Source organism: Aspergillus udagawae, assembly GCF_001078395.1.
Source record: "Aspergillus udagawae IFM 46973 DNA, scaffold_2, whole genome shotgun sequence".
In the NCBI taxonomy this organism is placed as follows: Eukaryota; Fungi; Ascomycota; class Eurotiomycetes; order Eurotiales; family Aspergillaceae; genus Aspergillus; species Aspergillus udagawae.
In genome coordinates this window covers 1,422,540-1,448,434 of record NW_025091265.1, presented here as the reverse complement: position 1 = coordinate 1,448,434, position 25,895 = coordinate 1,422,540, and the positions used below count along the sequence as shown (strand labels likewise).

Genomic DNA, 25,895 nt, shown 5'->3' with positions numbered 1-25,895 from the left:
AACTAGGGGCAGACCAGAATGATTTAGCCTCTTTGCCACGGAGCTGATCTACATAAAGATCATTACAACAGTACGAACAGGGAATAAGGTAAGTTCTGTCTCTAATATAGTTCTTATGGGGGTACAGTACCTTTATATGCACTAAATAACAACTGTCTATTCTTATAATGATTAGGTCTATGTATTATTCTGTACAGAGTTACAGGCCACAGAGTTTGCATATCAGGAACGACCTCCGAGGAGATACCTATAGGTACCGTGAGCTATGGAGTATATCAGGTCTTACAAACCATAAAAATATGGAGTATTTTCTCCCTTTAGTCATGTAATTTCTAGATAAATAACGTTAGTAACTACTCACTGCCAAAGTAGTCAGCCCTTGTCTTCTTTAGTCCTTCCCTATCCACAGAGCTGGTCATGTGAATGGTAATGCGATAAGATATTATTATGTAAGCAGAAAGACCATACATCACATCACCTCTTGTTGCCTCTGGTGAAAGGTAGCTTGTCAGCTTCACACGTACCTTATTACCCACGCACAAACAGAATCCCAGTTGTCCCTGCTTGTTCATTAATAGCAGTACCGACCTCTCTCATAACCCGAATATCATCTCAGCAGGCTGCAGTGGAATTATAGATCACTATGACTCTACCTGCCAGTGATGCAAACTCACAAACTCACACAAGCGCTCACAGAGCTCCACCGATGCGATTTCGTCGTCCTAAAGTTGCAGACCCTTTAGTCAGGCCAAAAAAGAGGGTTATAGCTAGACCGGCAGCCACTTCTGTTCCCTCTGTTGGTAAAGCCACAAAACCAACGACACCTCGTCCAGTAATTTCCAATCTCACGCCCGCGACCCAAGCTGAGAAAGCTGCTCCCGCTCCCTCCCAAAATGATTTCTCAGTGAATGGTTTCAGCGGTCCTTTACTGTCCGAGACTTATGTGGATTATCCCATAGTGATCACAAAGCGATCGTTGCGAGAAGGCTTGAAACATCATATCGCTCGCTTCGCATCCAAGAAGACTATCGATCCTCGTGATGAGTCTCAATTTACTCGACCTGTCAGACTTCAACGCCGAGATCCTAGAGCAAAGACGCAAGAGATGAATCAGGACAAAGGCCAAACCCAGAAGTTGACGCCTCAATCTAGTCACCAGTTAGGCGATGGCGAGAGGGAGGAGCTTGAAGCCAGAAAGGCAGCGAGAGAAAAAGAGCGTGCCGAAAATTTGGCGCAAATAGCCCCTTCCATGGGGTCAGCACCCAAGCGGGCCAATGTTCCGAAACAAAAGACGCAGCAAGTGTCGAAAACAGACATGACACCTGAAGAGGTTGCCAGAGCGCGGATTAAATATGAAGAGGCTTTACCTTGGCATCTCGAAGACTTTGACAACAAGAATATCTGGGTGGGAAACTACGAAGCCGCTCTTTCCGAAACACACGCTGTATTCGTACCCGAGAATGGCAGGATGAGGATGATACCAGTAGAGAAATGGTATAAATTCGGTGCCAAGAGCCAATTTAAAGCTCTAACCATTGAAGAAGCGGAAAGATTTATGGCAAAGAAAATCAAAGATCCCAGGTGGTTTATGGAAAAGCAACAAGAACAAGCACAGCGTAAGGAATTGGAACAATTCGCAAAACAACGGAAGGTTTACGCTGGTAAACAAGGCACCCCGGCAGGTGCTGACGGCCTGGAAGCCGATGAAATGGATTTCGAAGAAGATCGGTTTGCAGATGATGAAGAGCACGATGATCTCTTCAACGAAGACGAGGAGACCAAAACAGCGGAGAAGCGGATTAAACAGGATCAGCTGAAAGCAAACGTCTTTGATTTGAAGGATGAAAAAGACTATGAAGAAGAGGAGCTCAGGGAAAAGAGAGAGCGTGAAGCTCGCCGTATACTTGGCAAGAAGGTCCGCAAAGCGCTAAAAAAACGAGAGAAGAACTACGACTATAGCAGTGGTTCTGATGTCAACCCCTACACTGATGAAGAGGTGTGTTCGTTCGGATTTTATCTGATTATACAGTTATGCTAACGAGTTACATTTAAACTTAGAGCTCTGACGATAGCGAAGCTGAACGATTACGGGAAGAGGAGCGAAAAGCTGAAGAGGACAAAAACAAGAAGGATTCAGCTCCCTCGACAAGGGGAAATGTTACCCCATCTGGCCGTCCGAAGCACACTGAACCCTTGAAGAAGGCCCCAGGCGCAGCGTCGCGGAAACGGCTTGGCTCTCCAAATGTATCAGATGCAAGTGGCACAGATACCTCTCGCAAAAAGGCAAAGAGCAAGCATCCTTCTTCTCAACCTACGCCCCAGCCAACTTCTCGTGCCCTGTCGCCAACTGCGCCTCCAGGACAAGTGAGTTACTCCAACCGTAACTGTCTGTTCATTGCACTCATTTTTCATCGGTACAGGTTGGTAAGAAACGCATCCGAAACGTCGTAAGTGGTGCGGGATCGGTTAGCGATGCTGATGGAGGAGCCGGCTCTGGAGGGGAGATGAGTGAAGGCGGAAAAATCAAGAAGTTGAAGCTTAACCCACCTGCAGCAACATCACAAGGCGGAACGCCTCAAGGATCCAGGGCAGGCAGTCCAACTCCTATAGGCAGTAAGGGTCTCGCCGCAAGTCGTGCTAGCAGTCCCGAGTCACAGAGAGGTAAGATCTCACTCGATGTTCATGTTTTCACTGCTGCCTGTCTATCTATAGCTACTAACTTGTGCATGCAGGGCAAAATCGCATTTCTACACCGGTACCTTCCGGGACTCTAAGCTTCCCAACTCCAGCAGAAATCCATGCGGCTATACCTCAAACTGGTATACTAAGCAGTGATCTTCTGAAGATTTTTCGGCCTCGCATAGGCGAGTCGAAGGAGAATCACCGCAAGTTCATTGCAATAGTCAAGGATGTCGGGGTGTACGGAAAGGAGGACCGGCTATTGCGACCAGGTGTACTGAAGGATGGTCAAAGATAAATGAGGCTGACAACGCTGAGACGCATTGATTCTTCAGGGCCTTTGTAATTCAGGGGGTCTATGGCCCAGTCACGCCCAATGCACACTTCTGGAGTCTTCAACATGAGTATCGAGCGCCCGCAAGGCTATCCTTAGTTCTTCCCTTTCTTACCTACATGTGTGGACATCTATAGAGTGAGCAAATTTTCGTCACCGCTTGCGTAAGATCCGACAACGCTTACTGTTGACTTGGTACTTAATCTGTCGATATGGCGACATAACGGCGTTTTAGAGCGTTGCCATAGTCGACCAAACTACTCCGTATAGCGATATAATCAAGCTTTACAGACCATGATATGAAGGACAAAATATAATGTCATTAAACCTAAATACAGAAATCTATTATGTTGGGCTATCATACGAGATGCGTAGACGACGGCACCGAGAAGCAGAACCTAACGCTAAGGAAGCATAGCATGAAAAGGCCAGGACTCTTTAATAGCGTCTCCTGTCAACTTTTCAGGCGGTGGTGGTGCCTGTGGTGCGTGAAGTGTTCTCACCTCCCTCTTCATACTTGTCCCAATTTGCCAGGATATGGGCAATGCGAGGAGAGTTTGTGAGTCGGTACACATCCTCGAAATACTCCTTTGTGATCTCGAATGGGCGGGCAGTGACATTTGGAATATATTTGCGAATCAACTTGCTCGGATCAATGGTAGTTTTGTTGATCTTCTTCAGCAGGAATGACCGGAAAGGCTTGACGCCGGAGCGAAGGAAGGTGCTGTGGAAAGGCACGTCGATTCCTTTCAGCGGAATAGTTGCGAAGCCTCGCTCCAAGGTTATCGGCCTGGGCTTCGACTCGGTTTGTTTGACACATTCATGAATGATCTTGACAAGGTGAGCCTTCAAGTCATCCAAGGACATGCTCTGCATTAATGCTGGAATGTCGATATTTTGAGCCTTGAGATAGTTGAGCAGATTTGTAAGGCAATCAAGAGCGCGGAGCTGTCGAAGTTAGAATGCTGAGATATTGAGGAGGAAGAAAGGGAGAAACACTTACATCTCCAGCAGCAACATACTGCATATTTGCGACATTGTAGTTGACAATTTCCAATAGCCAACCTGTTTGCTCAGCAATGTTCTCAACAACGTACTGCAAGGCTTGTTCATTGAATGTCTTTGAGATGCGACTTGGGTTGACGGCGCACATAGAGTAGTTCGAACGTCCTTGTTCATCTCTTTCGACAGCAACCTGCATAGTCAAACCACGATAGAACACGACGGAAACCAGACTCTCAATAGGCATGACATCCGCAAGAGCGGCGAGAGCGGAGTATTCACCCAGGGAATGACCAGCGAAGCTGCTATCTCTTTGGACGAGACCCTTGGAGCGCATATCCTCGAAACTTGCCTTTTCCATCAGTGTCAGTGCCGGTTGCGTGAACTGAGTTGCAGAGAGCAATCCAGACGGCGACCGATATGTGTATGATGTCGTGTCCTCATTGATTTCTTTGAAGATCTTCTCAGACTTGATCGTGCCATCCGCGTTCACTGTCTCGAAAGTCATCGACATGTAGTTCTGGCGAATGGCTTTTCCACGCGGACCACCAAAGTAGACAGTGAGCTCCTTAGGATTGTTTTTGACGATATCAATGATGGACAAGCCGTAGTTCTCGATAAAATGACGATCTGCCCGATCCCAAACCTCCCTGGCGACAGGGCTGCTACTGTACAGCTCCATACCCATTCCCTGCTCCTGAGAGCCCTGTCCGGTGAAGACGTAGGAGGTTACTGGTTGCTCGACTTCGGCTTCGCCCAGAAGAACCTTGTCTTCTGTTTCCTTGTTGCTGGCCTCAACCTTAATGATTTTACGGCCAGCCACCATACCGACATGCTGTAACTTCACGGTGATCACATCATTGGGGAGGACCATACCGACGAGGGACACATGGAAGCCTCGAACACGGCCGATATTGTTTTCAGCGGCCCAGGTCTCGACGAAACTGCGAACAGCGGCGCTGGTATACATGCCATGTGTGATGGTCCCCGGAAGATTGGCATAGCTAGAGAAAACACGAGAGACGTGAATTGGATTGTAATCGCCTGAAACTCGAGCATATGTTTCATTGGATGCCGGTGCGCGCAAAACGAGTGGTGTCTTTCCGCTCAACGGAATAGGGTTTTCGAAATAGACCGGTTGTTCTATGGACGTACCATTGCGTTGAAGATAGTCAATGACCGGATTACCATGAGAAGTTCCGGTCTCGTAGTCCACTGTTGCAACCTGAATGACTTCCTTTGTGGGAAGTTCAAGCAGCACCTGGCCGACTGTCTGAACGTGGCTGAATACGGATTTATTCTTAAACCGGATCAAGCTCTGGAGACGGAAAGTGAGAGTTTGACCTAACAATTCGACGTCGGGTTCGTCTAGGCGGAACCACTCTTTCGACCGTAGAATTGCAACATCCCTGCTTGAAGTAAGGTGAACTTGCATGGGAACCTCGTCCTTGCGCTGGAAGGTGTTCTCAAAATCCAGGTACGATCCTCGGTATAGGAATTGGCTGGTGACATGCATGATTGGTTGACCGTCTCTGTGAATTGTACCGCATACTTCAACCATTTTCCCGGAATCTTGGTTGATCACAGCATTGATTTGGGCAGTTGTGTCCAACACATCTCCAACCTTCAAAGGTTGAGCACCAGGGACCATTTTGAATCCGTTCGAGAGATGGACCAGTTTCAAAAGATCCCCGTCGATTGTCCGAGGGAAGATGGGCTTGGTGATGGCTTGCCAGCCAACAACAATGGCAAAGTCCATGGGAGCGAAGACTTCCTTTCCGGGCCTATCAACGAAGGCCTCCCCGGTATTGCCAACAGCGTGCACAAAGTCAGCGACAGCTTGGGCAGTGATAGTCTCTCGACCACCACTAAATGTTGCCGTGGTAGGGGTGTCAAAAGGGACATCCTTGCTACCAAACCAGACCCGATAATAGAACTCCTTAATGCGATCGTTGCGACCATCCATGACTTCCCAGATGGGTGCATAGCCGGCCTCGGGATGGTACGTGAACAAGAAGCTTAAAGGCACAACACCACCCTCTGCAGTTCTGCCTTCGAAGAGTGTGAGACTGATTTGACCTTGGTCGTTGACCTTCACCTCCACGGTCTTGACGAGTTTTCCGGATTGATAAGGCTCTCTCACACAGATGGTGGTCTTGGATGGTTCCTCTGGATACGAGACCTCCACGTACATCCCTGGAGTGGGTGCGACAATCCGCCTCATCGGGTTTGTCTGGAAACGGTGACCTTGAACAAAGACGTCTGCCAAGAAGAGAGCGTGCCTCCAAGAGTATGATTTGCCAGCAAGGAGGCGCAACCACAGGTCAAGATCAGGAAGATCGCCTGAAGGAGACGATGATAGACGATAGCTGATTTTGTTCGTATCTTCAGAGATTGTAAGCCCGTCGATGTCTAGCTCACTGACGGCTTCGTGAAGCCGGCCTCCGAAGTACTCAATGACAGGGATCTTGGACTCGTCACCGCCATAGACATCCTGGAGAAGACCCTTAATGTGACCCTGATGAATACCATCCAGAATTTGTTGGACAGGCTCGTCTATGGTGTTGGAAAATCTAGCTGCCATTGGACCTTGCAAAATACAGGTCCTTCCGACATCTTGCCCAACCACGGCCTCCAAATCCTCACTCTGCCAAAGAGAGTCCTTCTTGAACCAATACTCAAAGTTCTCGTCCAGTGCCGGCACAAATGGAACAGGCTTTTGTCCGCGCCGCTGACAAAGCAAAAGGAAATGATGAACATCCTGCGCATTGATTAATTGAGTAGCCGCTTCAGGGTAAGCTGCTAAGATGTTGTTAATCGCCGGATAAGGAGTATCGAGCTCGGAATAGTTTTGCAGCAGAGAAGCCTGCCCTTCCTCGGTTGTGAATCGTTCCTCGACGCGACGGATGAAATCGCCAGTCAATTTCTTCAAAGAAGCATCAATCCAGCGCGATTCATGCTTGACATACATGAGTTCTACCATGCGATGAACCACCTCGGCGTACGTCATGTCTTCAAGATCGACCGCCTCACCAGCGGCATTACGACCGAACCATACTTTTTGAAAGTCGTCGTTGAGTTTCTTAATGATATAATCACGTTGCTTCTTGAGTTCTGGCACGCGCTTCGCCTTGTCAAGTTTGAAGATTTTCTGGTCCATCTCGTGCCAGAACAGAACGCCTCTTGTCGCCAACTTATGAATGGGTTCACCCATCTCGGAAAGAACGGTGACCACACCGCCAGCGGGACCCTTGTAAGTCTTCTCCCAATCTTTGTCATCAAGACCGGGGGCGTCAGCAATTGCCTTCTTAGCATTCTTAGATGTGTGCGCTTCTTTCGCAATCATCAGACGACTACCAAAGAGGCACCCGTCGAATGGCATCGGGGGATATCCGAAGCTCGACGACCATGCTCCAGAGAGATAAGGGTAAGTGTCCTCAGCACCACCGAAGCCACTGCCAGCGACAAGGACAATGTTCTCACACCGTCTGATGCGGCTATACATTTGTAAAATGGGTTGGTGAAAGTCTTCAAAGGAATGATGACCACCACCACGACCACCGGTCCACTGAAGGATGACAGGAAATTTCGGGTTGGCTTTAGCGATATTGATGACCTGCTGAATAGCATCCACTGAGCCTGGTTTGAAGGCTATATGCTTGATTCCCAGTGTTTCAATGTATTCGTTAGCAACTTCAATGGAAGGAACACCGGCGCCAATTGTGAGGCCTTCGATGGGTACACCGTCGGCCCTCAATTTTCCGATGAGGGGAATTTGCCAAGTCATAGCTCGAGGGTTGACGTAGATCAAGTTGACAGTAATACCACGCCCAGGAGGAATGGTCTTTTCGATCTTGGAGATGGCGTCTGTCATGCTCTTTCCGTTATAGTAACCACCACCAGCAAGTTCAATGTGGTATCCCGCATTCATTGTTGCGGCAACGAAGTCCCAGGGTACCGTAGTCGGTGTCATACCGGCTACCATTATGGGAGGGATGCCCAGAAGACGGCTCATTTTGGTATCGACAAATGTCTGGCCCGTTGCGTTCTTCACAAGACGGGGGCCGTACTCTTTGACCCAATCAATGGCATATTTCACAGAGTGCTCGTCGCGGTCAAACAGCTCAGGTTTGTATCCGACCTCGGCGTTGGTGCCATCCATAGCCCCAGCGAGGATCACTCGGACTCCAGTACCATCCTTGTTGCGGTTCGTAAGAACACCAAGACCTGAGATACCGCCAGGACCGAAATCGACGATGTGAGTGGCCCCTTGGAAGACAGTTGCCTTCTCCCAGTTGACTGCATCATGGGTGATCATGCGAACCAGAGAAGGAACAATATTGGCGTCGCCACTTTGCCGGAGATCGTCGCCCGTCTTAGTGTCGTAAACAGGGATCGCAAGGGACTTAGCTGAGATTTCAATGTCCTCCAAGTCCTCAAGGATACGGTCGTACGCTGCGTAGAGGTACTGGCTGTGGAATGGCGCAGTTATTGGCAAGAATCTGTTGACGAAGCGAACCTTGCGCTGCGTAAACGGAACCCGGTTTTGATCCAGGCCAGTGGGCGACTTGACTTTGCGTAGGCGAAGGTTGAGACCGTAGAGGGACAGAGGGGGTCCAGTGACCACAAAATTGCGAGCGCTGTTAACCAAGGAGATAGAGATATGACGATCGGCAGGAAGATGCTGATTGGTGGTATCAATGTGTTCCTGGACAGCAGATCTTGGCAGATCTCGAATGGACAACATAGGGGTTGGGGCTCCTTCCCCGTTCTCAATCGAATCCTGCAGCACGGAAGGGGCAATAGAAGTCCGCGGGTAAGCCTGCTGACTGCGAAGACCAATCCAGAAGAGCATCGTCAAGGCATCTTTGGCCGCTTTCTCGAAACTCTCCCATGTCGTTGCCGAGGCAATCGCTGCGGCGGTGACCACACCTTGAGAGTGACCTGTAGTGCCGCTGAACCGCTCTAGAATCTCACCAGGCTGCCGACCTAGAACCTTGCAGGTAACCACAAAATGGGCTAATTGGACTAATCCAATTAATGGCAAACTCACAGGAGCTGCCACAAGGTAGTCGGTGTCGGGCTGGGAGTCGGGATCCTGGAGCCACTGGATGACGTCCAGTCCTTTGGGATAGAGCTTGCTAGCCTCCGGTTCACGGGAAAGTTGTTGCAAAAGGTCAGCAGACGAAGAGATCAAATCCTCCACGAAAGATGGGTAAGTCGTGTAGATTTCCCTCAGCTCATCGAAGTACTCTTCAATGTTGCCCTGACCACCGAAGACTGAGTAAATGCTGGCTTTTTCTTCGGAGGCGGCTCGAAATAGCGCAGATTCATAAGGCTTGGTGGGCCGTCCGGCGGCGGCCCTTCCGGCATAATAGGCCTCAACAACCAAGACTTTCTTGGCAGTAATACCCGGGAGAGCGGCTGCAACGGCATGGACATCATTTCCGCGCATGAAGGCTCTTTCGAACTCGTTAAGAGCTAGCTTCAGGACTTCCAGACAGGTTCCCTGTGCATCGTCCTCGCCCTCTTCGACCTCGCAAGCAACGTGACCGATATACCGTGCTACAAGCTCGGCCACCGAGGAGGGCTCATCGTCCTGAGCAAGCTCATCTGTCGGTTGTGGGAGGGATGCCGTAAACGTATCTTTTAATTGTGAAGCAAAGAAATGGAGGGATGTAGGCACGAGGAAGGAAAACTCGAGTGACCCATGAGTCAGAATAAGTGGCCGCAGTGACTGAGAGGAGCGTGGCGTGTTGATGCCCGTCTGGGGGCCCGTCGATGCTCCGTACATTTTATCGTACTCTTATGTCTATCCCAATGGAGCCGAAGATGGTCGTCGAATTCGCGCGGACACAACGGAATTCTGCAATTGACCAGATATCAGAAAGGAAAGTCAAACAAAAGCTGTGTGTATGTCTCGTTTCCGCTCAGTCCTGCAGTCCATCATTGAACCACAGCTGACACTTTCTGTATTTTCTTCCCTCCTCTTCTTTAAAATTCTCCCTTTCCATTTTCTTGTACGATTCCCCCACCAAAAATCAATAGGACGACCGGAGGTCTGTGTCAATGCTTACCTGTTGCTCCAAAATCTGTCTGCAATGCTGGATGACGCTAGCTTTGATTTCACATTAACTGGGTCGTCGTCCAGTAATTGGGAAAAAATAGAAGAAAATGAAATCAGGGGAACAACAAATCGTGGTAAAAGAAGGAATTAAAAAATTTACAGCATGGAGATGAAGGAGCATAAAACAATATACTCCCGTCACTGTCAAGAGTCAAGAGAAGACGTAGATGCGGGCTGGGTGGGAAAAAAAAAAGACTGTAGAGAGACCACAGCTTTGGCGTCCGTATTCAGTATTCAAGAAATCGGATTGATGGAGAGACGCACTAGGTGAGACTCCCCTGGGTACTACACTCCAAATCGAAATAACGAATTACCCACTCCGTACTCCGTACTCTGTAGTAGATTTCCTCTGGTAAGTACTCACTAGTGTGCCTACAACACGGTCCATCATCCAACAAGATGTCCCGAAATGATAATGTCAGGCATGCGGGCTGGATCCCTACAAACATCAATACGTTGAACCGGCCGGAAGGAGGGGGGACAAAGCCGAGATTTTGGGGCTGGTTGAACAGGAAGTGGCCCAATGAGGCATGGCGGGTCATGCAGCCTCCCCAAAGGTCCAACGGAAATGGTTGGGTTGAACCCGATAAGGTTATGACAATACATGACATGACATAACATGAAGTGGAAATCGGCCAGGACGAGACTTGACGGCAAGCCGACTATCGAATGTAAGTAGTAGTAGAAAGGTACGGGATGAGATTCACTACTCCCGTAAGACTCTCTTAACTTGTTTATAAGCTAAATAAAGATAGAGCGCTCTATTCAGTGTGATGTATTTTCACAGTGAGTGAGCCTTTACCTGTGTAGTGAGTAATTACGGACCTCAGCCATTCTTGAAATAAATCTTCTTCAAAGGTAAGGTAGTATCATTTGTACCGTGGTTGGGTGCGGTTCGAAATATGTTGGAAGCTTACCAGTTAGATACAGGGACTTCATGAATTACTAACTCTACCTAAGTAAGGTACTAGACGAAGCGGTAGGGTACAATGTTCATAATCATAATGGTAGACGTTTTTTCCATTGAGATGCTTATACATGTACATATTACTCAATTGCAACTTAATAATAATAGCCTTATATCCATTGAAGACTTATCCGGCATTCTCCCACCAAACCTAAGGCAATAGGTTGTAGTTCAACAATATCCAAAGGGTACATGGCTGCCTTTAGTGCTATCATTGACGATTTAGTTCCAGGCCATCGAAATATAGAGAAGCGACGTGTTACTCTAAACTTCGTACCTTAAATGTAGAAATATAGGAAGCTTTATCTACTTTATCCTAGGCTCCTTAGCTTAGCTGTGGACTAGTACTAGGTAGGTGCTGCGTAAATCCATGTAGGCGCGATCCACCCTGTCAACCAACCCGCCCCAACACTCACCAAATACTCACCAGTACTCGGTAATTAATGTCTTTTTCTCATCCACATTATTTTCGAACATCCACTGGACAGGTTTACTACTAGGAGTCTAACAGAGTACTCCATACACATTTATTTTCCCTTCCATGTGTAATTTATAAAATTGTGTTTCTACCTTTTTATTACGATTTTCTTGCGCCTTGAGTCTTTTCTGTACTCTATGCAAGCATGTCAAAACTGACAATAAATTATTTCACTGCTACCTAAGTTTTCTGGGTAATTGCATTAATGAAGTTACTGTACCCCACCATTTATGGTACGGTTCCAAGCTGGGGTGAGTTTCATGTCTCTTACCATCCTTACCGTTTCTATTATTCTAGCTCTGCTTCGCCGACAAAATTTCCATCCGCTCCGTATCTATCAATGTTCAAATTCTAAACAGAGGGACATTAGAGCATGCTTTCTCTGTAGCATCACCTTGCCCTTCTTCCTACTTTGCTTTTACCCTTTTCTTTTTGTTTTCAACCCTTGCCAACTTCGGTCATTTCACTCCAAGGTTGTTGACTTCTTTATACAAATTACTAGTTATTAATTGAGAGTCCCATTCCTCCGTCGGTGGTCGTCGACGTCGGTTTCTTTTGAAGCAGTTGCTCGCAGAGCAACGGCCGTATTACGAACCCATTTCACGTTATTGATCAGTGCTTCCGGCATTTGGTCATCCGCTTCCGCCTGTACCTTTCACCTCTTCATCGTAGTTGATACCTACTTGACCAGTCATGCGGCCTGAAATTGAACAAGAACTCGCCCACACCTTACTGGTTGAGCTTCTGGCTTACCAGTTTGCGTCCCCGGTGCGATGGATCGAAACGCAGGATGTCATTCTTGCAGAAAAGCGAACAGAGCGGATTGTGGAAATCGGTCCCGCCGACACCTTGGGGGGGATGGCAAGGAGGACGCTCGCGTCGAAATATGAAGCGTATGACGCTGCCACCTCGGTGCAACGGCAAATTCTCTGCTACAACAAGGATTCCAAGGAAATTTACTACGACGTGGATCCTGTCGAAGAAGAAGCAGAGGCTCCAGCTGCCTCACCTGCAGCTTCAGCCCCTGCAGTCCCAGCTGCAGCTGCAGCTCCAGCTCCTACCGCAGTTGCCCCCACTCCCAGCGCCGGACCAGCAGCAGCAGTCGACGATATCCCAGTCACGGCGGTCGATGTGCTGCGGACACTAGTCGCACAAAAGTTGAAGAAGGGCTTATCCGACGTTCCTCTCAGCAAAGCCATCAAAGATCTGGTTGGAGGTACGTTTCAATTCCTTTGTTCTAAACCCGTGATGCAACTGAACTTTTGGAACTCATCACCTCTATTTTCTACTGAACAGGCAAGTCCACGTTACAGAATGAGATACTGGGAGACTTGGGCAAGGAGTTCGGGTCCACGCCGGAGAAACCTGAAGACACACCCTTGGATGAATTGGGTGCCTCGATGCAGGCGACCTTCAATGGCCAATTGGGCAAGCAGTCCTCGTCTCTCATTGCTCGCCTAGTCTCGTCAAAAATGCCCGGAGGTTTTAACATTACCGCTGTTCGGAAACATCTGGAAACAAGGTGGGGCCTGGGTCCCGGCAGGCAAGATGGCGTCCTCCTGCTCGCCCTCACAATGGAGCCTCCTTCCCGAATTGGATCGGAGCCGGATGCGAAGGCATATCTCGATGACGTTACCAACAAATATGCCGCCAATGCAGGAATCAATCTCTCTGCTCCTACAGCTGGCAGCGACAGTGGGTCCGGTGCTGGTGGCATGCTCATGGACCCAGCCGCCATCGATGCTTTGACAAAAGATCAACGGGCACTGTTCAAGCAGCAACTGGAGATCATTGCGCGCTACTTGAAGATGGACCTGCGTGCGGGCCAGAAGGCATTCATCGCTTCCCAAGAAACTCAAAATGCGCTGCAAGCACAGCTTGATCTCTGGCAAGCAGAACATGGTGACGTGTACGCGTCTGGTATCGAGCCGGCTTTCGATTCGCTAAAGGCTCGCGTCTATGATTCGTCTTGGAACTGGGCTCGTCAGGATGCCTTGAGCATGTTTTACGACATTATCTTTGGACGGCTCAAGGTTGTCGACCGTGAAATCGTCAGCCAGTGTATCCGCATCATGAACCGCTCCAATCCTCTCCTACTTGATTATATGCAGTACCACATCGACAATTGTCCTACTGAGCGCGGCGAAACGTATCAGCTGGCGAAGGAGCTGGGACAACAACTTATCGAGAATTGCAAGGAGGTTCTCGGAGTCGCCCCCGTTTATAAGGATGTTGCGATCCCCACCGGGCCCCAGACAACAATCGACGCCCGAGGTAATATTGCGTATAAGGAGGTGCCTCGGGCGAGCGCCAGGAAATTGGAGCATTACGTCAAGCAGATGGCTGAGGGCGGTCCCATCTCTGAATACAGTAACCGGACCAAAGTGCAGAATGACCTCAAAAGTGTCTACAAGCTGATTCGTAAGCAACATCGCATGTCCAAGTCATCCCAGCTTCAGTTCAATGCGCTTTACAAGGAAGTCATTCGCGCTCTCAGCATGAACGAGAACCAAATCATGCCACAGGAGAATGGCCACGCCAAGAAAACTGGTCGGAACGGTGTCAAGCGCAATGGCAGCCCTAGAGCTGGTAAGGTGGAAACTATACCTTTCCTACACCTCAAGAAGAAGCATGAGCACGGGTGGGAATACAACAAGAAGCTCACAGGTATCTACTTGGACGTGCTCGAGTCCGCTGCTCGGTCGGGTTTGACCTTCCAGGGCAAGAATGTCCTGATGACTGGTGCTGGTGCTGGCTCTATTGGAGCTGAGGTTCTACAAGGTCTGATTAGCGGTGGTGCCAAGGTGATTGTAACAACTAGCCGATTTTCCCGTGAAGTCACCGAATACTACCAAGCCATGTATGCTCGTTATGGTGCGCGTGGTTCTCAACTCGTCGTGGTGCCATTCAACCAAGGCAGCAAGCAGGATGTGGAAGCTTTGGTTGACTATATCTACGATACAAAGAAGGGTCTTGGCTGGGACCTGGACTTTGTCGTGCCGTTTGCCGCGATTCCGGAAAATGGCCGGGAAATTGACTCTATCGATTCTAAATCCGAACTTGCCCATCGCATCATGTTGACCAATCTTCTGCGACTCCTGGGTTGCATCAAGACCCAGAAGCAGACCCATGGCTTTGAGACCCGACCAGCACAGGTCATCCTTCCCTTGTCTCCAAACCACGGCACCTTTGGGAACGACGGTCTGTACTCTGAGTCCAAGCTTGCTCTGGAGACGCTCTTCAATCGCTGGTACTCGGAGAACTGGAGTAACTACCTCACCATTTGTGGTGCAGTCATAGGATGGACTCGTGGCACAGGATTGATGAGCGGCAACAACATGGTCGCTGAAGGTGTCGAGAAACTCGGCGTCCGCACCTTCTCGCAGCAAGAAATGGCATTTAATTTGCTCGGTCTGATGGCGCCTGCGGTTGTCAACCTTTGTCAGCTCGACCCGGTCTGGGCTGATCTCAACGGTGGCCTTCAATTCATCCCAGACCTGAAGGGTCTCATGACCAAGCTCCGGACAGACATTATGGAAACAAGCGATGTTCGCCAAGCGGTTATCAAAGAAACTGCGATCGAAAACAAGGTTGTCAACGGTGAGGAGAGTGAACTTCTATACAAGAAGGTGATCGCAGAGCCTCGTGCCAACATCAAGTTCCAATTCCCCACTTTGCCAGACTGGGAGCAAGATGTGAGGCCCTTGAACGAGAGTCTCAAGGGCATGGTCAACCTGGACAAAGTTGTTGTCGTTACCGGTTTCGCCGAAGTTGGTCCTTGGGGTAACTCCCGTACCCGTTGGGAAATGGAGGCTTACGGCAAATTCTCGCTTGAGGGCTGCGTTGAGATGGCCTGGATCATGGGCCTCATTAAACACCACAACGGCCCACTGAAAGGCAAGGCCTACTCAGGTTGGGTCGACGCGAAGACTGGTGAGCCAGTTGACGATAAGGATGTCAAGGCTAAGTACGAGAAGCACATTCTGGAGCATTCAGGCATTCGACTCATCGAGCCCGAACTCTTCAAGGGCTACGACCCCAAGAAGAAGCAACTTCTTCAGGAGATCGTCATCCAGGAAGATCTTGAGCCTTTTGAAGCTTCGAAAGAGACTGCGGAGGAATTCAAGCGCGAGCATGGCGAGAAGGTCGAAATCTTTGAGCTTCCGGAGTCCGGAGAATTCACGGTCCGCCTTAAGAAGGGAGCGACCCTTCTCATTCCTAAAGCCTTGCAGTTCGATCGCCTCGTTGCTGGCCAGATTCCCACTGGCTGGGATGCAAAGAGATATGGTATTCCCGATGATATCATAGAGCAGGTTGATCCTGTAACTTTGTTTGTACTTGTTTGCACAGCTGAAGCTATGCTATCGGCCGGTGTCACTGATCCTTATGAGTTCTACAAATATGTACACCTGTCCGAAGTTGGAAACTGTATTGGCTCAGGCATTGGCGGCACCCATGCTTTACGAGGAATGTACAAGGATCGATACCTGGACAAGCCCCTCCAGAAGGACATTCTGCAGGAGTCTTTCATCAACACAATGAGCGCCTGGGTTAACATGTTGCTTCTTTCCTCTACCGGACCAATCAAGACCCCTGTGGGTGCATGCGCCACTGCTGTGGAATCTGTTGACATCGGATACGAAACGATCGTTGAAGGCAAGGCCCGAGTTTGCTTCGTTGGCGGTTTTGATGACTTCCAAGAGGAAGGTTCATACGAATTTGCCAATATGAAAGCCACCAGCAATGCAGAGGATGAGTTTGCTCATGGCCGTACCCCGCAAGAGATGTCGCGACCCACAACTACCACACGTGCTGGTTTCATGGAGTCGCAGGGCTGCGGTATGCAGCTCCTCATGAGTGCCCAACTTGCCCTAGACATGGGAGTGCCTATATATGGTATCATTGCCCTGACTACGACGGCAACTGACAAGATTGGCCGCTCTGTTCCCGCCCCCGGCCAAGGTGTTCTGACCACTGCGCGCGAAAACCCAGGCAAATTCCCCTCGCCTTTGCTGGATATCAAGTATCGTCGCCGCCAGTTGGATCTGCGTAGGAAGCAGATTAAAGAATGGCAAGAGTCCGAACTGCTCTATCTTCAAGAAGAGATTGAGGCCATGAAAGCGCAAGGGCTCGCGCCATCTGACCTATCCGATTACATGCAGGAACGTGCCCGGCACATTGAACGGGAGGCTGTGCGGCAAGAAAAGGATGCTCAATTCAGCCTGGGCAACAATTTCTGGAAGCAAGATTCTCGTATTGCGCCTCTGCGTGGTGCACTTGCTACTTGGGGTCTCACGGTCGACGATATCGGTGTTGCTTCGTTCCACGGTACTTCTACGGTTGCAAATGACAAGAATGAGTCCGATGTCATCTGCCAGCAGATGAAACATCTGGGCCGTAAGAAGGGAAATGCCGTTCTTGGCATATTCCAGAAGTACCTTACTGGTCACCCCAAAGGTGCCGCCGGTGCATGGATGTTCAATGGTTGCCTGCAAGTGCTCGACAGCGGTCTGGTACCTGGCAATCGCAATGCAGACAACGTTGACAAGGTCATGGAGAAGTTCGAGTACATTGTTTATCCCAGCCGTAGCATCCAAACGGACGGAATCAAAGCGTTCTCCGTCACGTCTTTCGGTTTCGGTCAGAAGGGTGCTCAGGCAATCGGTATTCACCCCAAGTACCTCTATGCGACCCTGGATCGCTCTCAGTTCGAAGCGTACAAGGCGAAGGTTGAGTCTCGCCAAAAGAAGGCGTATCGCTTCTTCCATAATGGTCTGATCAACAACAGCATCTTCGTTGCTAAGAACAAGGCGCCCTATGAAGATAACATCCAGAGCAACGTTTTCCTCAACCCAGACTACCGAGTGGCCGTTGATAAGAAGACATCCGAATTGAAGTTCCCATCCGTGCCTCCAAAGGTCAGCGACAAGGATGCTGAGAGCACCAGACAGGTGGTTGAGTCGTTGGCGAAGGCTCATGCCGAGGAGGATTCTAGGATAGGGGTAGACGTGGAGAACATCGGCGCTGTCAACATTGAAAATGAAACTTTCATCCAAAGGAACTTCACTGCTAGTGAGCAAGAATACTGTCGCAAGGCACCGTCGCCACAGTCATCATTCGCTGGCCGATGGAGCGCCAAAGAGGCGGTTTTCAAATCGTTGGGCGTGTGCAGCAAGGGCGCCGGTGCGCCTCTGAAAGACATCGAAATCTTGAGTGATACAAGCGGAGCCCCTGTGGTCAACGTAAGTTTATTCCATTCTCATAACCGCAGGTTCTTGATCCACCACTAACAATTTTTCCTAGCTCCACGGCGCTGCAGCCGAAGCTGCCAGGCAAGCTGGTGTCAAACAAGTGAGCGTCAGTATCAGTCACAGCGATTCTCAGGCTGTCGCGGTGGCAGTCTCGAAGTTCTAATGTTAATGTTTGCAAGATACGGTGATATTGTTGATCGTCTTGATGAATAGAGTATACAACTATGTTATGGGATATCATGTAATTAGATTCTTTCAAGTGATTGGTTCCAGTGATTTGAGATCATGTCCTTTTCCTTTCATAGGTACTTAAGCAAGAGATCCATGCTCCATGCATACTGACTGCTTCGCCTTATACTCTCAGCCACGCAAATAATAATGAACTCTCAACCAAATACGTGTACAAGACCTAAAAACCCTAGTGACGATCCCCAATCCGCCGAGAGTGCAAAGCGGATATCTACAATTATTAAAATATTTTTTCTTTATTTTTAATATTTTTATTTATTTATGTACTTTTCCAAGTCCTTCTATGCAGTTATTTTACACTCCCGTATGCTATATCACGTGTGTTAGGCTCATTCTCTCCATCGCGCGGTTTTCTACACCTGAAGACTTGAACACCCTCCCCGTGACTTTGTGTTCTGGTCGAGGCCATCTCCTTCTAATTGAAAGCCTAGATGTACGTTTCCGAAAGTAGAGCCACTGAATTAATCGCAGAATGTTCAGTTCAGCGGCGAGTGGATTTCATAGCAGCAGACTCCCAGAAGTACATCTGTTCAAACTGGCGTGGACGATCTTCACATATATGTATGCCGGACGACATTTTATTAAGCATTATGACAGGACAACAGGGTGCGTTAGCAAATGCTTTCACCCTCATGTTATAGTACAGTGGAAGCGGCTCAGGCAAGATTGGTATTCCTGAATCATCCAGACGCCCGGTTGAGAGGGCCCCAATTAGCCCGAGGATTGATTTGATATCGGACAAGCCGTTTCTTAGAATGAGACGCCTCTCTGCCCAAAGCCTCGTCAAAAATGACCTGTAACGTGCTCAGATCTTGCTTAACTGCAGGCGCTGTCTGTAGGGGCCGGGGCCCTTCGGCCTGCTGACGCAGCTCCGCGCCTTGAATGCCTGGAGGATGTCTATGGCCAGAGCGGTAGATCGTAGCTTCGACTTTCGTCACTAGGTCACTGATATCCTTTCCACTTTCAGCTGCGGACATGAGCTCTTTCCTCAATCTCTCGAATGAGTCTTCTCCTTTACCTTTTCCGGAGTTTTCTCGACTCTTCGCCATGATCGCCGCACCAGGAGTGCCAGGGCGGATTGCACCTTCTTTGACAGGGGCTTTTTGTCTCACCCACTCTCTCATGATTTCCCAAATGACGTCCCAGGGTGCATCTGTACGAATGGTATTTGGCTTTGCATGACTGCGCGTTGATCGGTAGCCCAGGGAACGGAGAGCTCCACGGAACGCATCGGCTGATATAGTTGACGTGTGTAGTACTTTTGCCAAAGAACTGAGAGTGAAATAGAACGGAAACGGATCCCGGATGGCCGGATCCGATCGAGGAACAATGGCCGAATATTCACTGGACGTGGACACCTCCGTGAGCTCCTCCACGGCTGCAAGGGTGCCCGTCGGGGCAGAACTCGAAATTGTGTCCAGGTTCAGATCCTCTTCAAGAGCTGTGGTTAACATGCCCTCGATGCGCTCGACGGTATGATAAATATCTCTATCGACATCGGGGAGCATGTCAAGAATCTTCTGGATGAAATGAGGGTTATGGAGTGGTCCAGCCCACATCGGGCCGCCCACATGAGTTTTGAAGCCACAATGTTCACAGTGTGTGCCGGCAATAGGCCCTTGAGCGAACCCATAGTGATAGTAAGGATTCCCTTTCTTGTCCAATCTTTGTTTCGTCTGCGTCAGAGGCTGCGTTGTCCATGCTCCGCAACCAGAGTCACAGTTGAAAACTAACATTGTGTTACCTGAGGCAAATTTGACCTCTGCCGGCGATCGGTGAATACGAACGAAGACACGTGCATAGAAGTCGATGGACAAGGAGAGAAGCGGCTCGATTGCAAGTCCATATTTCGCAGCCGACGTCGCCAGTCCATGTAGTATAAGGCGCAGTCCACCTTCATGAGAATGCGATCCCTTGATGGTGACGCCCCCGTATAAAGCATATGCCTTTTCTGGGTAACCGTTGGATGCCCATACGCCCGCATCGGTGCAAGTGACACAGAGAAGACCACCGTCTTTGACACCTTGAACAGCAGCATCCATAAACGGAGCCGCGGTACCGTAAGGATCTAGGTCGATGACATCAAACTTGCCCGCGTGAATTCCGCTGTTTTGTGTGCTTGGTTGGTTTAACAGGCTGTACATGTACGCACGTGCATCCCCGAGATTGGGTCTTATGAGCTTTCCAAGACCGTTGTATTCGATGTTCGTCTTCATCCTCTGAATCGCAGAGCTTGATAGGTCATTTGCAACCACACAGGTAGTGAAGGGAATTTCTGAGGCATATCGTAGAGCCCGTAGACCCGTAGCGGAGAGCGCGTCCAAGATTGTGAAGGACGGAGTCTGCTGATCAGAGGTTGAAACAGAGGAACCGAGATTTCCATTCGCCGCAGAGGGTTGCTCGACATCTCCGTGAGTTTGTTCCTTGTCCTCTTCGTCTTCCCTCTTGCGCTTTTTCCCCCTGCCGGAGCCGTTGCGTTTCCTCTCGGCTTTCAGCTTCTTGAGGGCCAGCACATGTTCACCATAGGCTTTGATCGCCAACACACTGAGATCCCGGTTGAATTGCTGGATGGGATTGTAGAAGACAGATTGCGATTGGTCTTCAGGTTTGAGGTCCTTTTTCGTCCCCTTGGAAGCTGCAGCCTGGGTCGGCGGGTTCAGAATGTATGCTCGACCTTCTTTCACAGCCTGGTATTCCTGCCCATCATGCTGCACCAGTCGACTGGCGCCATCAGCTGCTGTTGGATCCTCCATGAGTGAAGATACGGAGTAATAACGGGGGGGAACTATGCCTGAGCGACTGTGGGTCACCGCATATACCGTTAAGGGATGCGAAAAGCCAAGGAACTCGGGTCTTATGTTTCCAACGATAGATCGAAATATTGTCAAGCTTTGAAACCGTTTAAGTGAATTCAGCCACATCGGCTTCGGGCTAGCAAGAGTTGAATCAGGACCATTGACAAGCTTGAGGTCCGCAAGCTGGTTGCGGGGAGTAGAAGGGGAGAAAAAAAAGGTCAAGAAATTGTATAACGCACGGACCCAACAACCCTCAGATAACCGTAACAACCAACAATGAACAACGTGAGATATCTTCTATGGATTATTTGCTTGTCTGTACGGAGGATTTGAGTCTATTATATAGTCTGTATTCGGCTATCGTGGCAGTACATCTATTGCAATGTAAATGTTGACATACTATGGATTATATTTCCTACTACTGTACACAACCTCCAAGAGCAATCGCCCCAGAGTCTGTCAATTAGTTATACACAATAAGATTAGGTCATAACCAAGCTCCAATGATGGGCACTCGGTCATACATACCATCCCAACTGCTCGCTTCCCAACCGGATCCTTGTCCTCCAAGCCCGATAATTCCAAGTGCACCTGCAAGCCAAACAGATGTTCCTATCACTGCAATGCCATTGACAATCCACCAGATCTTTCTCTGCTTCTTCATTCGTTGCTCGCTGTCTGCGTGGCCTAGGTACCCCTCGAGTGAGCCTTTCTTGTGTATTCGTTCCTTTCGGGCGGTGGTGACTCTCCACCCCATCCAATTTGCCCACCCCCCAACGATATGCCATACTCCAACAGCGACAAATATCAAATAGTAAACGTTCCAGAAAACTGGGCTTCGCACAAACCCATGCGCAACGTAGCCAAGGCCGACTCCCGAGCTTCCACCGTCGACCATCAGCGGCACGACACGGTTGACAAGAACATGAGCACCGACCAAGGGGACAAGCATGTAGCCCAAGCGCGCTTGAAGGGTCATACGGGGCCAAAAAGAGAGTGAGTACCGTTGAGACCTTGTCTCGGCGCCGTAAAGTCGTGCCCTACGGGAAGAACGGATGTTCCGTAGGATGATCCCGGAAGTAACATGGGCCAGGATGGGAACGGTAAGAATGGCGTGCTCAAGAGATGGAGACTGGTACAAAGGTCTTGTGAGGAGGAGATAGTTTTCGGCGGCAGGCACGGAGCGGGTCATCAGAGGAATGAGCGAGGTATTGGCAAAGTGTAACGTGAAGAATAAAGTCGGCGGGTATGTGGAATATCTCTGAATGGCGGACACTGCAGGTTTACTTGTTAGCTTACACTTGATCGGCAGATGAGCCGAAGCATTTTCTCTCTCAACATACACCAAGAATCCCAGTTATGTCCGCGGAGGCCCAGTTTGGGAAGAGACAATCCGCCATGTGCTGGAGTGTCTTGGGCCTTATCGAAGAAGCCGCCGTTTTCGATATCACCAAACTCTTCAGAGACCGGAGAGGGATCCAATTCCTGCATGGAAATCAATGATCGTGTGTCGACATCATCGACCTTGGGCAACGACAGATCTCGAGGCGGCATTGTATATCACGAACGAAATGTCTCTCTAGCTAAGAATGAATCAGAGAATATTGTAATGATTATTAAACGATATAAAGATCATCGCATCGTCATTATCATGAGCAAGCTTTAGCCAGCATTGGGAGTGACCGTCTTTAGGTTGTTGTATCTCCTCACAGATGTCCTGTGTGCCTGGCTTTTTCCCTGTTGTAGTCGGACTGCACTATCATTGGCTTGTCGGCTTTTCACCACTTAAGCACTTAAGCCGAATCAACCTTAGGTAACTATCGAAGCTACCTATTTACTACTGATGCCAGCCGGACGAATTGACAAAAACGATCAGTACTCAAGGTAGATACTTCAAGATCTATTCTGACATTTACAGTTGAACAGGATATCCCCAGTGCATGAATCAGTCAAGGTACCTGGTAGGTTGGAGTACGGCGGTGAGATGTCGGTACTTATTCTGTCGGCAGAATAAAGTGATGATAATAAGATGTTAAGCCATTCGACAGATATCGATGCCTTCCATTACCAATATATACCAGTTACTGAATCAACCAGTCGATCGCCAGCGATTCATCTTTTCCCGTAAATCTCGTCGAGCATTTCTTCACAATATTTTTGGTCTTTGACCTGACCTGTTGTATGAGTTCAGGCAGCCATGGCACCGGTATGCTTCCTGAAATGCGTCTGCTCCAAACGGTTATCGGGTTACGACCTTGATATCCAGTTTTGCAAACTTGCAATTCGAGGTTACTGATCTCTCACTCCTTCTATCTTATCTGTACCAGCGAGGGTTCACGAATCCTACTCCCAAGGTAAATCATGACTTTGAAATCCCAGCGCTGTTCAAATCTATTGAAAGACTGCTAAAAAATACTTTTTGCTCACAATTTCCAGACTGAATCTGCCCGCTCTGCTTTGAGCTCCTTCACATGTACTCTTTGCAATAAATCTTACTCGCGCCATCCGGAATATGAAGCTCATATCTCTTCCTACGATCACCAACATCGCAAGCGCCTACAAGATCTGAAACAATTGTCGCGGGATCCAAATGCTGCTGAAAAGGCAAGAAGAGCCGAGAAAAAGGCGGATGCAGAGGCGGGACTGAGAGTAATCGGAACGACTCCCGCATCAGGAGCCGGAGGCGCCATAGGCACAAGTGGGGGGGGAGGGTTTAAGAAAGGAGGTTTCAAGAGCTCCTTTACCACGGTCAAAGGGCCAGTATCTACTACTGTGTCTACGAGGAAAAATGTCCTAGGGGATGACGATGACGACGACGCCGACCAAGCGGTAGGAGCGGGTGAATCGAGCGAACTTGTGAGGAACCGACCCAGGCAGGATACGGACACTCAACACGAGAATGCAGAGAGCGATACTGACGAGGAGTACACAAACGACGATACGGGGGCAAGTTACTATGATCCTCGAAAACCTACCGACTGCTCGTTACGGTGCCCAGGGTTTCAACATGAGCTTCCCATAGCATGAACGATGTTGCTTTGCCACCGATTCGCCACCAAGTAGATGCAATGGGCGCTTCTCATGATTATGCTAGCATGTATTTCGGAGTTACGGGCTTCCTCTGTCTGAATGGGGCTATTTTATTCATGTACATAGTTATATTCTCGAGCCAGCATTGCTTGCCATGACGTCTTCGCTCTTCAACCTGACTTGGATGCAAATTCTGTAAGCGTAGTTGACGCTTTGTCCTCGCTATCATTCTTGGTCGCGAAGTACTTTTGTTACTGCCTGAAGTCATGTGGATGGAGAGGATTCTAGCACAAAATTATGGACAAAAACTGGGAAATTGAGTTGAAGTCGATTCTCTAGTGTAGTTGTACAGTTTCGAATAAGGTTAATTTAAATTAAGGAACAATGAAAGGCTTGCAATAGAGAAAGGGTACTAGACGCATGATTTTGATTCTCCAAATAATGGGAAGACCTCCAATTTATCGTATACAGCCAGTTCAAAGTCGTAGAAGCTTGGCAGCCTGGCCAACGATAGTATCCTCTTGAGGGAAGCTCATCTGCTCAAGACCAACAGCGTAAGGTGTAGGAACCTCGGCGCCGGTAACACGAACAGCAGGAGCAGTGAGGTAGTCAAAACCATATTCCATGGACAAGGCGAGGATTTCGGACCCGACACCGAACATGGGGAAGCCGGATTCGACGCACATGAGGCGACCGGTCTTCTTGAGCGACTGAATGATTGTCTCAACATCAAGCGGCTTAACGGACCGAAGGTTAATAACTTCAGCTTCGACTCCATACTTCTGCTTCAGCTCAGCGGCAGCGTTGAGCGACTGTCCAACGCAGCGGGACAGAGAAACGATGGTCAGATCCTTTCCAGGACGCTCGATCTTGGCTTTTCCGATAGGAAGAACGAAGTCATCCTTCTGAGCAGCCTCGCTCATGGGGAACGCTTGACCATACAAAAGCCTAGCCAGATGTCAGCCCAAGTCCGGCAATGTCAAGCGATTCTGGCAGCACATACTCATTTTCAAGGACAACGACAGGGTTGGGGTCACGGATAGCGGCCTTCATCAGACCCTTGGCGTCCTCAGCGCTCCAAGGAGCCACAACCTTCAATCCAGGAATGCTGCCGTACCAGGCCGAGTAGTCTTGGGAGTGCTGAGCGGCGACACCAGCAGCGAATCCGTTCGGTCCACGGAAAGTGATGTTGCAAGGCTGAATACCTCCAGACATGTAATGTGTCTTAGCGGCGGAGTTGATAATTTGATCAATGGCCTGCATAGCAAAGTTGAAGGTCATAAACTCGCACTGTAGATGCGAATCACAATCAGCCTTCCAGGTCTATCCACGAACGGGTAAACTTTCGACTTACGACAGGATGCAATCCAGCGAGAGCGGCGCCAACAGCCAAACCACAAAAGCCCGCCTCTGTGATGGGAGTATCAATAACCCTCTTGGGACCGAAGCGGTCCAATAGACCTCTCGTCACTTTGTATCTGTGGTGATGAGAACAAGGTCAGAAGAGAAGAATCACAGTATAGCACGTCATTGCGAGTGATATATGGGGCAAAAGCAAGTAGTTAAGAGAAGGTAATCCCATACGCTCCATTGTACTGCGCAACCTCCTCACCCAGGATAAATGTCTTTGGGTTACTCTCAAGCTCCTCGGCAAGGGCTTCGTTCAATGCGTCTCGGACAGTAACTTCCTTAGTACCGCTTTCCGTAGCATATCCCCGAGCGCGTAGGATTGAGGGCGCACAGGCGGACTTCTGGAAAGTAGAGCGGAAAGGTGTAGCGGAAAGTCGAGATGAAAGCAGACGAGCTGCTGGGCGGAAAAGTCGGGGGGCAGCCATTGCCGTCTCGAAGAGTGTAATTGCGAGAGTAAAAGGGAGAAATGACTTCAGATAGCTTCGTCTGCGGATGAGGATGATGATGTGAAGGAGACTTGCGGGAAGAAATGAGCCCCAGTACCTCCTAACTCCGTTTCGGACCTGGCCGTCG

The 25,895-nt window shown here is 49.3% G+C and overlaps 7 protein-coding genes across 7 annotated transcripts; 3 read left to right on the top strand and 4 right to left on the bottom strand.

Annotated features, from left to right (window-relative positions):
* Positions 1-643: 643 nt before the first annotated feature.
* Positions 644-2,977, top strand: Aud_002839 (transcription factor IIF subunit TFG1; the record flags this gene model as incomplete). The annotated part of the gene is made up of 4 exons (XM_043287796.1): positions 644-1,996; positions 2,059-2,364; positions 2,421-2,661; positions 2,733-2,977. 4 exons carry the CDS (start codon positions 644-646, stop codon positions 2,975-2,977), a joined length of 2,145 nt encoding a protein of 714 aa, XP_043143731.1.
* Positions 2,978-3,475: 498 nt separating this feature from the next.
* Positions 3,476-9,809, bottom strand: Aud_002838 (tetrafunctional fatty acid synthase subunit FAS1; the record flags this gene model as incomplete). The annotated part of the gene is made up of 2 exons (XM_043287795.1): positions 3,476-3,961; positions 4,017-9,809. The coding sequence occupies 2 exons, from the start codon at positions 9,807-9,809 to the stop codon at positions 3,476-3,478; spliced, it is 6,279 nt and encodes a 2,092-aa protein (XP_043143730.1).
* A 2,471-nt stretch (positions 9,810-12,280) lies between these two features.
* Aud_002837 (trifunctional fatty acid synthase subunit FAS2) lies at positions 12,281-18,001 on the top strand (the record flags this gene model as incomplete). Its single annotated transcript, XM_043287794.1, has 3 exons — positions 12,281-12,803; positions 12,884-17,829; positions 17,891-18,001. 3 exons carry the CDS (start codon positions 12,281-12,283, stop codon positions 17,999-18,001), a joined length of 5,580 nt encoding a protein of 1,859 aa, XP_043143729.1.
* Positions 18,002-18,767: 766 nt separating this feature from the next.
* Aud_002836 (tRNA (guanine26-N2)-dimethyltransferase) lies at positions 18,768-20,840 on the bottom strand (the record flags this gene model as incomplete). The annotated part of the gene is made up of 1 exon (XM_043287793.1): positions 18,768-20,840. The coding sequence occupies one exon, from the start codon at positions 20,838-20,840 to the stop codon at positions 18,768-18,770; it is 2,073 nt and encodes a 690-aa protein (XP_043143728.1).
* A 529-nt stretch (positions 20,841-21,369) lies between these two features.
* On the bottom strand, positions 21,370-22,436 carry Aud_002835 (MCP1 family protein; the record flags this gene model as incomplete). The annotated part of the gene is made up of 2 exons (XM_043287792.1): positions 21,370-22,157; positions 22,226-22,436. 2 exons carry the CDS (start codon positions 22,434-22,436, stop codon positions 21,370-21,372), a joined length of 999 nt encoding a protein of 332 aa, XP_043143727.1.
* A 643-nt stretch (positions 22,437-23,079) lies between these two features.
* On the top strand, positions 23,080-23,909 carry Aud_002834 (putative C2H2 finger domain protein; the record flags this gene model as incomplete). Its single annotated transcript, XM_043287791.1, has 3 exons — positions 23,080-23,088; positions 23,210-23,236; positions 23,319-23,909. 3 exons carry the CDS (start codon positions 23,080-23,082, stop codon positions 23,907-23,909), a joined length of 627 nt encoding a protein of 208 aa, XP_043143726.1.
* Positions 23,910-24,388: 479 nt separating this feature from the next.
* Aud_002833 (pyruvate dehydrogenase (acetyl-transferring) subunit E1 beta) lies at positions 24,389-25,747 on the bottom strand (the record flags this gene model as incomplete). Its single annotated transcript, XM_043287790.1, has 4 exons — positions 24,389-24,860; positions 24,916-25,202; positions 25,267-25,390; positions 25,497-25,747. The coding sequence occupies 4 exons, from the start codon at positions 25,745-25,747 to the stop codon at positions 24,389-24,391; spliced, it is 1,134 nt and encodes a 377-aa protein (XP_043143725.1).
* Between the last annotated feature and the right edge of the window lie 148 nt (positions 25,748-25,895).